General features: G+C 38.1%; 1 protein-coding gene across 6 annotated transcripts in view; it reads right to left on the bottom strand.

Moving 5' to 3' along the window:
* Positions 1–4,358: 4,358 nt before the first annotated feature.
* Positions 4,359–13,567, bottom strand: part of LOC122836242 (cGMP-inhibited 3',5'-cyclic phosphodiesterase A-like) — a 90,560-nt gene continuing 81,351 nt past the window's right edge. For all 6 annotated transcript variants that reach the window (XM_044126054.1, XM_044126051.1, XM_044126052.1 and 3 more), the window contains 5 exons: positions 13,306–13,505; positions 11,365–11,568; positions 10,853–11,014; positions 8,180–8,420; positions 4,359–6,077 (listed from right to left, as the gene is read on the bottom strand). In XM_044126054.1, coding sequence (XP_043981989.1) covers positions 5,764–6,077; positions 8,180–8,420; positions 10,853–11,014; positions 11,365–11,568; positions 13,306–13,505 — 1,121 coding nt within the window. In that variant the 3' untranslated portion in view covers positions 4,359–5,763. The remainder of the gene's footprint in view (positions 6,078–8,179; positions 8,421–10,852; positions 11,015–11,364; positions 11,569–13,305; positions 13,506–13,567) is intronic.

Raw genomic sequence — 13,567 nt, 5'->3', positions numbered from 1 at the left:
CTTGTGAATAATCATGACAATCAAACAAAAGCAATAACACTATAAAACAGATATAATGTTTCAACTCAAAAGAAAATATTCTGAGGCGGGAAAATGCATATATCGGTCTGTCTTAAAATAAAGTGATGATGAACAAATGAACACCACAGACAGAGTCAGAATGCCTGCATGGCTGAGCTTTTGAAGCTGTGCAGCGAAAGCCCTGCTGCTTTGCTCAGAGAGGAAAAGGAAGTGTGCAGATCAAAGAGGAAGCACTAGGAGCGACATACTGCGGGAGCTTTGGAGGATAACTATCTGAGCGGAGCATGTGCAAGGAATTAAAAAACTGCTTACTGCGTCTCTTCGACCCTCATCACCTCAGCACAGCAGTACAACATTGGACAGTCACATTCAAAGGGCCAGTGGATGAATTGAAAGAAAAGATCAAACATTCTCATATAAAAATTTCCTAAGATTAAAAGAAATGTGGCTTTTGTCTGTTTAGTGACGGTCGTGGCTCATTTGGTATGAAACAAATCAACAAAGCAAAACATTAAACCCTGCACACAGAAAGATGCAAAGCGTTAGGAAAACACCGGATGATTCAGTGGCTTCAAACAATTGCGACCTGATAAAAGGCTTGAGGGCAAACATGTGTGATGCCAGATTAATCGGTAGGTCAGCCAATTATCAAGCCTGTGTGTGGCCTCCATTCTGAGTAGCACCCACTGTGGCAGAGTCAGGACGGTAGCAAAGAGGCCACTGTTCATGAACTGCCGATTCAACACAGATAGCGTCATTGTGTGGTGAAAAAACATGTTGGTGCATAATCTACTGTGTCCTGTTATAAGGCCTGAAGATACGATAAATGGATTGAGGTTATGGGAGTAAATTGTGCATGGAAAGCTTTGCATCAAATCACTTAAAGAAGGGGGTTACAGTTTGAGCTTTCCCACTGAAACACCTAACAATGGTCTGGCTTCATGCCTGACATCCAAACATGTACACACAGCTCCCATTGTGTGATCACCAGGGACCAGGGAACGCACAAAATTAATAGGCAATTTTGCAGCACTGCATTACAAAAGGCTGGCATTTGTGGTATTGAGACTCGCAAACCCACTTGATGTGATGCTTATGTTTCAGCCCCTGAAAAAGAGCAAAGCACTTAGCAGTAGATGGAGACATTTCAAAATAGATTTTAGCTGTAATCGACCATCTTTATAAAACTCATAATGTGGGTGGCTGTTTCTGTTCCCTCACAGAAAAGAAACATGTCTAAAGCCAAACAAATAAGCATAAAATCAACTGAGAGGTATTCTAAGAATCTTTGGTTACACTTCATTTGAAGGGGTGAGCATAAGACGTACATGACGTAACAGCTGTTATGAACATGACGGAGTCTTCATGAATGTTTGCGACTGCTGTCATAAAGTGTCATTCGGTAAATAGCAACACTTTTAATGCAAAGTTGCTTTAAAATTGTCATCATTTACCAAACATTGCAAAGCTGGCACTTCTAATGGACTTTTAATGCTACTTGTACAGCAACTTTGCATTTAAAGTGTCATTATTTACCGAATGACAATTCATGACAACAGTCATAAACATTCATAAGGACTCCTTCATGTTCACAACAGGTGTGATGTCATATTTATGATGGTGCCATGTCATTCTTATGCAAACCCCTTCAAATGAAGTCTTACCAAATGTTTTTGCATTCAACTTTAAATTATGTTTTGCACCCAGATTACAGCACACAACGTAAAGCACAGTACAATTTTGATCCCTAAACACAGGTTTTTCTTTCATTAAGGAGGCTTGTCGTGGGTCCTTCTTTGTAAAAAAAAATAAAATAAATAATAATAATAATAAATTGAGGGAAATGTTTTCAACATTGATATTCAAGGAGCAAAACAAAAATTTGTGAACGGATTGTTTTTTAAATTTCCACAATAAGAACAGCTGAGGATTTCTTTTACATGAGGTTCTGTTAAAAGGGTATTAGAAATCTCGAAAGATGTATTCATTCATTATAAATACAGATTAACGGATGTTCAAGAGGAAAAGGCCAAAGCACCTGTCCATTGTCTTTAAATGACTTTAAATATTTCTTTAAAAAACTTTATAGCACAATACCTGGATTTATGCCATAAGTGATATGAACTGATAATAGCCTTTTAACAGCACTTTCCTTCAATAATCGTATCCCCTTACAACTGCTGGTGGGAAACCATTTCTCCCAATACACACGTATCCTAACAGAGGCAAGAGAGGCATCCGTGATTTTCACTACAACTAAATAATGTTTTATACTAAATTTTGTAAATACCTCACACTTATTGGGGGATTTGAGCAACAGAACCAGGTGAGCTTAGACCAGCGCTTCTCAATTCCAGTCCTCAGGACTCCCTGCTCTGCATGTTTTAGATGTGCTTCTATTCCAGAACAGCTGATTCAAATGATTGCATGACCATCAAGTGCTGCAGGAGCCTTTTAATCACCTACAGATTCAATCCAGGTGTGAGAAACGCTGGCTTAGACAATGAAAACAATTCACTACACTGGTGGCACTAAAACTAAAAGTGAGATAAGCATGTTATCCAAGCATCTCTACACAAGGTAGAACGGTTTCCAATGATGCTTCAGGCCTGTTTTAATAGACTACAAGGACTGGATGAGATTTCTTGGCTTTAGTCACACAAAATGTGCTTTGTCTGAGCCTTCTTCTGAATAAGACGCCACGGTAGATTTCAGGAACTTCAATTACAATTAAAACTTTGTTGCGTATGTTTGCTGTGAAGCTCTGACCAGCCTGTGTTTGTCAGCATGCTGTCTGCTGTGAACTGTAGGAGAATGAATGAGTCCCTGAGGTGCCAGGAGAATCAAACAGATTCGCTGCACAAAGACACAGTAAGTGTCTGTAGTTGTTCTTTGCCTTTCAAAGACGTGTTTCGGAACAAACACATGCTTGTGTTTGTCTTTAAATGTGATTACAGATGTAGTTTTCCTGAGGGTAACAACCAGTGTCAGTAAGATTTACTTTTTTTTTTTTTTAATAAAACTCAGCACCTTGAGTCCGATTACATAGTTAATCTAAAAGACAGATGACGCTAAAAGTACCTGTAAGTGAAATCTGACAGACGTCAAAAGTGTAAACATCTCTAATCAAATAGAAAATGACAAACAACTCTCATAAAACCTTTAACGTGTAATTTAGTTGGTTCACTCCTTGTATTGGTCTTTAAGTTTTAAATTAAGAATTTAAGAACTTTATGTTCGCCTGTTCAAGTTTGGTCATTAGATGACTTCCCAAAAATGCTGAGTCATTTCTGAACACCAGTTCAGAAGAACGACCATGTTGGCTGAGTACCGTTTTAATATAAACCTCAGCTTTAGCTTGTTTTCCACCACAGCGGTCCTGGTGCTCACTCAGCACTAACTCTTTCTGTTTCCAGCTCCAAAACTCTGGTGACAAATTTCACTGTCTACGATGACTGACACTTGAGCTTACACTTAATTGGGCCAAGAGAAAACTCCAAGCTTACTTCAGGTTTCAGATCTAAACTTTGACACGAATCTAAGACTGAACAAGCATTTGAACATCTCGAGTCACTCTTCCTCATTTTTCAGCTTTTCGTTTTGCTATCGCGCATCATGGAGTCACATGTGAGTCAATACAATGCTTGCGTTTTGCTCACCATTTCTATTTGCACTGGCAAACACGGTTTCACAATCTGCTGATCTGTGTTGTGTGTGACTTAAAAGGTAATTTTTGATGGGTTCTCTTTTAAAGGCAGTGTGTAATTCACAAGTGTAGATCAGAGAGCCACCGTTCACAACTACATGACTTGTTTAAAACAATGTTCATCTATAGGCTAGGGACATCGGGTATTTAATTGCTGGGGTACAGAAATAAATTATGTGACAAACATAGTTTAAATTACTCACTGCACTGTGGTCCTCTACAGATTTTTTGTGGCATAGCAAAGCAGAACAAATCTGGTTCTCTGGCTGTGGAAAATCAGAACCGAAACTGATTCCAGCTCTGGACAAGATCTGGAGCCGCTTTGGTGAAAAATCCCCCAAGGATTATTAATTTCTGGAAACAATTTGACTGAATTTAGATCTTGTTTGTGATAGCTCACTTAATTAAGAGATTGTTTGTCCTGTCATTTCTCTTCTCTAAAATTAAAATCAACAACAACAAAAAAAATAAAAAAAAATTCTATAGAAAAAAAAAATCTGTAGAAAATGTTCTTATTGTCATACAATTACTGTCTTGTTTTCAGCAATGTGTTGAATTGGACAGTATTTTTTTTCATGATTAAGATTTAATCTATTAATTATGGCTACAAATCTCACTGAATTTCCTTTTCTTTCTTTTTTTTAAATAATTAAAAATGAGAAAAATGTGGTGTTAACTTGCATTGAATCCCAATCCATGTTTTGTAGAATCTCCTTTTTCCAATTCCTCTTTCTCCAGCAGACAGGTTAAAGAACATCTATGAATACCAATGTTTGAGTCTTATCAAATATTCTCTTTGGATTTTTGGTTCGGATGTGTTTGAGTTAAACCATTTCAGTCTGGCTCTGGCTAGACTATAACAGTTTAGTCCCAGCCTCAAGAATGCTGCTTTTGTATCCATGTTTTCATGAATTCCTTAACCAATGGAGGAATAAAATGGCTCACAGCATGATGCTGCCACCATTATTTGTCGCACTGTGTGGATGGGATTCAGGCCGGCACTGCAGCATTACTTTTTTCTCTCACAAATAGTGTTTTCCATGTTTAATTAAAGTTTAACTTTGGTCTGACCGAAGCGAGTTTGTCATTGTGGTAGGAAACAGATAAAGGCTTATGAATACTCTTGACAGGCAATGCTGTAAAACAGTTGTGTCTCTGACATCAGGTTTACTTTAGTTTAAAAATGGAAAAATCTGACTTTTTCTCTCCTCTGCCGTCTGGAGAACAAATGTGTACATCAGAGTAAAAGCTGAGGAACGCACAAATGCAGACGCATAGAGACTGTTCAGAGCTGTCTCTGCATTTCTGAGACGTATCTCTACATGACGGCATTAAGTACCTCATTTGGCAATAAACATCAAACATAATATTTATAGATATTTGACTTCGGATGCTAAAACCCACAAGCGAGGGATTATTTCTGTCAAGAGTTGAAAGGAAGAAGATTATTCCTCGTGTAAATCAGTCCCTTTACAATCCATGTGTGGATAAAAAAACAAAAAACAAAAAACAAAACATAAACTCACACAGTTTAAACCGAAAATGATGAGCTACAATCAAAACACAAGCATGTGATGATGATGTTTATATATAATCACATTCGGGAAATAATTCTGCATAAATTGGCAGCAAATTTCTGCAGTCCTGTGTTACCACACTTCGTTAAAACTTATGCAACTGCTTGTCTTCAACTCCTGACAGTACCAAAATAGTCTGTATCCCAAAGTCCATGAATAATGCATTATTGCAATGTGGGAAAAGAAAAACCCATATAAATGTTTGGTAAAACCACATATTCAGATTAAATATGTAAAGCACAAGATTTCCCACCCTGTTTTTTTTTTTGTTTTGTTTAGTTTCTTTTTTTTTTTTTTTCTGTGTAGGCACGCGTTTCCCAAACATCTACAGTGTTGTGTCTAAGTAATGTGCTGGCAGAAACAGGAGTCAGTAGGATAAGGTCAAAAGGAAAATTTCTTTACATCCTTATCCTGACTGATGCTGCGTCTCTATCTGAGGGTGTCTGGAGTTTAGAGGTTTCACTGTGGTTCGCTGTCCCCTCCCTCCTCTGGAGTCTGAGAGTCGTCCCTGTCAGAGACGGACCACTCTGCTTTCTCTGTCTCCTCCTCACAATGCTCTCCTTCCACCGGCTCTTCCCTGCTGCCCGATTCCTCCTCTTCTTCGTCAATAGCCAGAATCGGCTCAGCGACTTTGTTTAAAAGGGCGGACTCTGTTCCTTGCTCCTCATTCTGGGATTCGTCTTCTATCACTTTCTTCCACATCTTGTGATTTTCCAGCAGGTGCTGTGTGATCTGGCAAAATACTTTCCTCCTTTTCTTGGGAGCTGCTTTTTCTGGATGAAAAAAAAGAAAAGTAATTTATTTAGTGTTATTTATACCTTTTTTTATGATAACCGACATGCCTCTTATAAAGGATGTGTTTCTATTGCAGTGTGCAATGTGTTTCTATTGCAGACCAACATTATTGCAAAGTGGAAGTAACTGGACACAGTGTGTATGTATTCAACCCCCCAGAGTAAATAAATAAATAAGCATGAAAAAAGTCATAAAAAGTCTCATTCATAGTTTGAAAAAAAATAAAGGATGTAAAGATGTGGGCCCCTGGGCCAATCTTGTAGCATTATGTAGTAGAGACAAATTATTTTACAAATGCAAATTATAGTACATTAGTAAGAAGTCCTAAACATCAGCAGGTATGAGTTGTTGCATGATTTGTTAATTACGTCCACCAGCCAATAACACCATGTTTTTCCCAAAGAAATTGAACACAAGTTTATATTTGTTTTCTATTTTTATATTTATAAAATCTTAAAATATCAACACAACTCATCTAATTTTGGTCAATGAGTTATAAATAAAGTACAATGTTTGCCATGTTTTACTTTGTTTTCTTTTTTTTTAAAGAAAAATCTTTGAAAACAGAGGCTACTGTTTCTTAGACCCTTTCTAAGGTTCAGTCCAGATTGCGGCAGTAGTTGCTGAAATATGTCGTTCTGCAGCTTATCGGCTAGGAGACTGTGTGGATAAAATTCCAGGCAACTTTTCTCAGACTAGTATCTGTAAAAAAAAAAAAAAAAAGGAAAACAAATTGTTTTGTTCCCACTTATAGGCTCCCTTGTTCTGATCCATCTCATAAATCTTTTTTAAAAAAAATACCTTGAAGCAAAATGTGAAAAACGTTCTGGCTCCGTGTCGTAAAGGGGACATGCTGTAGCTTTCTGCCCTCACCTGCTGTAACCATAAATGTGCTACAAAATTCAACAATCAAGTATTTCTAAACAGAATACAGTACAAAACATGAGCGTGATCTATTTCTTCTTCTTTCACTGGTTTCTTTTAATCTTCTAAAGGGATCTTTAGCAATAATTCTGAGATTTATGGAGCATTTTTTTCCCCCTAACTTTAGTTCTGCATGTGACATTTTTGTTAAACTAATAAGTCTCTTAAAAATCTCTAGAACGAAGATCTAAAACTCTCTTAAGGCCTTAAATGAGCTACGTTAATGTTTCTGTAATGTCTGGAGATCACAGTGAAAATCATCTTTTGCCAGGTTTCTTGGTTTCCTTGGTAACTAACTGTTAGCCATTATTCACTGAAGCAGAATGAGATGAGATTTACAGTAAGACTTCTAAAATGAAAAATGTTACTTTTATGTTACATAACTCTGACCCATAAAATATTTATGAAGAAAGGCTCTTATTTTTAAGAACAGTACCAATCTCCTGCATACACACATAAATTTTAGCTAGAAAAGCAATTTTTAGTTAGACGTCCAGGCACTACTAGAAAAATGTGTGTATTTTTTCTAATTTCTTAACCTTTTTTACTTCATCTCTAAAAATACAAAAAAAATAAGACATAAAAAAATGAAAACATAATCAGCGGGAGCATAATAAAGTGCAATGCAGCAGGATGTGCTGACTCAGATGAATCTCTAGTAACAAAAAAAAAATAAATCCAAACCATGCGTGTTGCATAGAGGACTGATTTTATATCTAGTAATTTACACTTAGCTACCTGATGGACGTGGGTCAAGTCAAGGCCTTCTGGGTTTTCTGCTTGTTGCCAATTACATCTATCTTCTGGGAATAAATATTATCAATCAGTGTTACTGTGCCTGAGTTATCAGGATCTTTCTGACTTAGCAGAATGAAAGAGGGTGAATTATAACAAAAGTTATATTAAATACTTCTTTATATGTTACAAATTATCAAAGCAGGTTTTATTTGCAGAGATTGGTTGAACAAATATCAATTGTGCTGGATAAATAAATCTGAAGATCAAGAACAAAAATGGGCTCCAGGAAAGGAGTTTTTTGCATACTGAGAGAATGGTTTTCTAAACAAAACAAAAATAAATGACAGCCTTATTTTCTGATTGTTTTAGGGTTCCAGTTGTGTCTGGTTTTAACTTTGGTTTGGATCCTCGTACTTACGCGATGCATCAGAGCAGGTGGACCCGTCTTCATCTGCCTCTTCGCTTTCAGCGATCTCTGGCTCCTCCTCCTCAGGCTCTGGCTCCACCCACCGTCCAGGTATGAGGCCAGCCGAGTCGTAGGAGTTACAGAGCGGTCCGACGATGTGCGTGATGAACGATTCCTGAAGCTTGGCCAGCTGCGGTGCTGCTCGATCCATGAAGGGGCTGACAGGAAGCCCCAGGCTGGACTCCTCATCGCCCTACATACAGCATGAGCCATTAACACAAAATGATACAAACTAAAAGGAAGAACAAGAACTGAGTTACAGCATTACCTGATTCTGATTGGTCATCTACAGACCCATTCAATAAAATAGAGTATTGCTGGTTAAGTTCCTTTCTTTCAGGAAACACAGACGGGCGTTTAAAAGTCTTTATTGTGATGACATTTCCGCTTAAGGGCAATGAAAACATGACATTTAAATTTAGATTATTACATCATACAATTAAGAAAACATATTCAATACAGAAACGTGAGCTTAATGAAAAATCTGTTGATAGCTGCTTGTCATTTTCAAAAGGTACAAATGGGCCTCATCTGTAGATCCTAATTTAATAAATATGACTGACTATCACATACTAGATGTTTAATCTAGTACTAGATGTTCTCTAAAATTAATTAAAAATCCTACAAAAAGTGTAATTTCCAGGATATCTATAGAGACAAAGGTGAAAACATCTCCTTTAAGGTTTTCTGGTTTTCCTAGCTTGTCACCTTTGGTTTAGGCTATTCGTGGTCTAGCAGAATGAGATTTAGTTTGACTGTTTCATATCTACATAGAAACAGGATAAATTATCAAAGATTGAACCAGTTTATGCCAATAAAAAATAGACAAGAACCCATTTTCAGTGGGATGCTGAGAGACTAGTCTGTCACAAACATAATGCATTTTCATGTTTCTTTGCATTATTTATGTAATTCTTTAAAAAATGTGAATAACACAGATTGTAAGATACAAATTTTATCCCAGCAAAGATGTTGTGGTGTTGCTATATTGAAACAGTGGAAAATAAGCAGCATCAGTCATTGTTCAGCTTCAGTTCTCTCTTTACTCTTTTGGCTTCTCCTCTTCTTCTCCACAAACAGCATATTTTGTCACATGCATATTCAAAGCTCCCCCTGCTGTCCTTTTCATGCAATAGCAAAAGAACATAACAAAAGAGATATCGGGTGAAGGACTGACGGATGATTACATGAAGAATAAAATATACTATCTTTGGATATTTTGCTTACTTTTGTGTCGCTAGTGGCTTTTACTTTATAATCAGACAGGAAAGGAGGCAAACTGTGAAGGCTCATGCAGCAAAAGACCTGAGCAACGGTCACCTGAGTCAAGGACAAATTGTCTCTGCTTAGGAGACCCGCAGGGACTCACTGCAGCTCCACTTTCAGATTTTTAAGTGTATGATATGCTGACATGTTCGAGCACAAGGACAGGAGAGCATGAGAGAAAAAGCAGCAAGAGAAACTTTCAAACATCTTCAGGAAACTAACAGAGCTCTTGATTAATGACACTTTAATTGATAAGGTACGTCCAGGAAACAAATAGAATACAAAATTAAAAGTTTGAACTTTAGTCCTGGACCTCATCGGCTGGTAAAGTTGGTGTCACATTTTGGGGAAGGAAGCGAATTGCTATCGGTTTATAATGTTGGAGACTGTGAAGTGCACTCAGGTTGAGTAGCCATCTCTGTCAAGTGCCTTGAAGAGACCACCTTCGTGCGTCACTTCTCCTGGAAACATTCAAACCTTTTGTCACAGAAAGGCTTTTCTCCTGTTTGACCTTGGCTCTCTGTGGCGGTCCAGTCAGTATGTACGCACTAAACCTTCGTATTAAAGCAGCAGTGCCTGAGCAATTAACAGAGACAGGAGGAATTCAGTGCCAAGAGTGCATACCATCCTAACAAACAATTGTGAGTGGAAATAAGCTGTGGTCATAACTAGGTTATGTTTGTTACTGCAACTCCATTCAAATTGAGGCCACAATTACCGTACAGATATTATGAAACACTCCTGCTTACAGCAAAAATCAGAAAAAAAAAAGAACTGTCAAAAAGGATGAACAAAAAATTGCTCTTTGAAGCAACAACATGATTTGTATCCAGGGCCGTTACTAGCCATTTGGGTGCCCTAAGAGCAAATGGCACCCAAATGTTAAAGTCAAGCGTCTTTTTGTTTATGCACAAGCTTTGTCATCCTAACACCACCTGCTGAGCCTGCTGTCATTTGGCAATGCAAGTACTTTATCATGCTGTGACATAAATCATATTTACGTTACCTACTGCATGTATTAGTTTCAGGTGCTTCTTGTTGTGTTTTGCTTGTTTAAAGAAAAAAAAAAATAGTCAAGTGTTTCTTCTGCCTGAATCTGGTGTTTTGTAATCAGGTTATCTGTTTGTGAACATAAAAAAAAAACATTCTTGTACGTTGTAAGTATGTTTTCCTAGAATTTAACTTTATTTCCCCTCAACAACCACATATTTATTTATTTTTTGATCTACCACTTAAAAACTCAATTAAAATAAGCTGAAAATTGATTTTGCAAAACGGCATTGTGGTACATGGCGCTGCAGCGGCGTTTTTATCTCTTCACTCCCACAAACATCGCAGCCTTGCTGAGAGTTTACCCACCTGTTCATAGAACTCGTTGACGATGCCCTCGGTCCACTGCAGGTGCAGATCCTTGCACTTTAAAGGCCCGTTGATGTCTGCCAGCTTAATGCACATCTGGCACACCAGTAACCTGTCATTCTCATTAGACCAGTCAATACCCGTTGACGGATCGTCTCCCACCTGAGGGAACAATAAGAGGCCAGTTTTAGCTTTTTCACATCTAAAAATAAAGAATTTAATAAGCAGCATGTGAAATGTTAGAAACATTTAATGGTTTCCTCTCTTCACAGACTACTTCCAGTATTTAAAGAAAAAAAAAACTTAGGAATAAAAAAGAAAAAGTATTCAAGTGCCTAAGATAACAGCAATTTAAACCAATGAAAGTTTGTTCTTTGCAATAAATTACAAAAAGTGGTGTATGTATTGAGAAAAAGTTTATAGCTGTAATAACATTTTCCAGAAAAATAATACGTATTCCATTCCATGCTACACTTAATGTAAATCATTTAAGAGTTTATCTTTTGCAGTACCTTGGCATTGAACTCAGCCAGGAAGTCAAAGTGCTTCTTGAGGTCGGTTGCCAGGATGGCCTCGATGACCAGGAACCTGAAGCGTTTGAACTCCACGTGGTCCAGGTTGACCAGGAAGTTGTAGTCTGGGTGTGACATGAAGAGGTTCCAGGCAGAGGCGGCGTGGTGATTTTCCAGGACCGAGCGATCGTTGTAGAGCACTGCCTGCAAACAGCCAAACTCTCTGCATGAGTGTGTACAAGCAAGACTTTAACGTTGTTCCCTAAAATCTCCTGGAACCATTGCCATGACGCCCCCCAAGTGTGGGGCCTCTAGAGATGAGAGGGGGAAACATATTCAGCTACCCAGGGCTCGATTAGATCAAAGCGTTGCCCATGACGACGAGCCCTGAGACGGGAGCTGCTCTCTAAGCGCCTGAGGCCCAGCCCTGAGACTGTCGCTTTATCCTGGAACTTCACCAAACAAACTTTTTGACTCATTTGCTTTCACAAGAGGTTTTACTGTCCTATCGTCACGAAAGCAGACCCAGCGGTGAGTTAAAAGCGCTGATCCTATTTATGTGTGTTGGAAAACCTGATCAAATTGTTTGCTTTATAGATCACAGAGTTTGTTTTTTAGTTTAGGTTTTTTGTTTGTTTTTTTTGGCTTCTGAGTAGATTTATTCATATAAAAGCCACCTCATGTAAACAGAAACATTTATTCTATTAATCGCACTGTAGAATAAATGTGATTAATAAATTGCTAATATTGTTAAAGTTGAAGTAGTAGGACAAATTTCACAAAAAGGGGTTAAACTAAACCGCATCACTGCCGGCAGGAAAAAGGCCGTGTCTGACATGTAAGTTTAATAAGGACAATTTGGGGCGAACACTGCTTTAGGTTTTCACAATGAGCCAGAATGTGTGGCTTTAAATTCCTTCCAGCAGGACTGGCTACTGGACTACTTCGTCTTCTACCAGAACTACAGCACATCGAACTCATGAAATGTTTCCAAAGTATTTCTCAAAAACACAGAAAAGCACTTTCTTGGAAGAGGAAACACATGAGCAAGTATACACATTAAAGACCTTTTAAACCTCGAACTCAAAAGTGGGTCCGTCTAAGATGTTTTGAGGCCTCAGTTCAAATGAAAAACCTTTGGAAGTGATAGAACTGGAGGTACATCAATACACAATAAAGATATACAATTATCTCTAAATCAGGCTAATATCTCCTTCTAATCTATGTTTTGATGTCACATTTTTATTGCTCTACTATCAAGAATGTTGACACAGCAGTTAGTTAAACACTAATTTAGTTTGCAGCTCTTGGAAAACCTGATCAGACTTTTACATCAGGATTTACAGAGAGGTGAGTGGAGTTTCAGAACGTTTAGGACACTGTTACTTGAAAGTTACAACATTATAAATATATATTATGAAAATAAATTGCCCCATGTTTTTGGTGTTTGCTGTAAACTGTGGATTTATTTTTCTAAAGGTGTGGCTCTGGGCTTAAATTAGCTGCACAAGTAGAACCGCGGATGGAGTAATATAATCAGTTTTAGGCAGGAGAGGTTATGAGGCAATAAAACATAAACAGTAAAATATGTTGAAGAGGTGAATTCTTTGGGCCAAACTCATGTCAACAGCAACTGATAACTTCTCAGAAAAGAAAAGAAAACTTTTCTGAAAAAAAACTAGGTGAAACAATTGCAAGGCCAGGCAGACACTTCAGGAAAATCTGCGCACTTTTATGCTTGTAGCTTCTCTTACCCTGTTTTTATAACGGTGTGAAGAGCTGGCTGTTTGAATCTGCTTTTCTTTACAGCTCACCGGCGAAAATGTTTGTCTGACTTTTCCGATAACGAAGATATCAAATAAATATAGACAGACAAACAAATATCTACACTTCCCGATTCAAATGAGAGAGTGGTTCTGGTGGACTTTGGGACCAAAGTACCTGAGGGGCGCTGGTGGCCACGAGGAAAGCATTGGTTCTGCCAGGATGATCGTAGTCATGCATTGCAGCAGCTACGTAAAGTGCCATCAGCTCCAGAGCGGGTATGAGGCCAGACAGACAGCCATATCCATCTTCTGACACAGTGTAGGTCTTTGAAACCAGGAAGCCCATGTGACTGTGTGTTATCCCACTGTCAGAGTCTAACCACAGGGAAGAGACAAAGCGAGGGGATTTCAGATCAAGATGGCAGAATTTACACACA

Source organism: Gambusia affinis, linkage group LG08 (assembly GCF_019740435.1).
Source record: "Gambusia affinis linkage group LG08, SWU_Gaff_1.0, whole genome shotgun sequence".
In the NCBI taxonomy this organism is placed as follows: domain Eukaryota; kingdom Metazoa; phylum Chordata; class Actinopteri; order Cyprinodontiformes; family Poeciliidae; genus Gambusia; species Gambusia affinis.
This window is presented reverse-complemented; position numbering and strand designations above follow the sequence as displayed.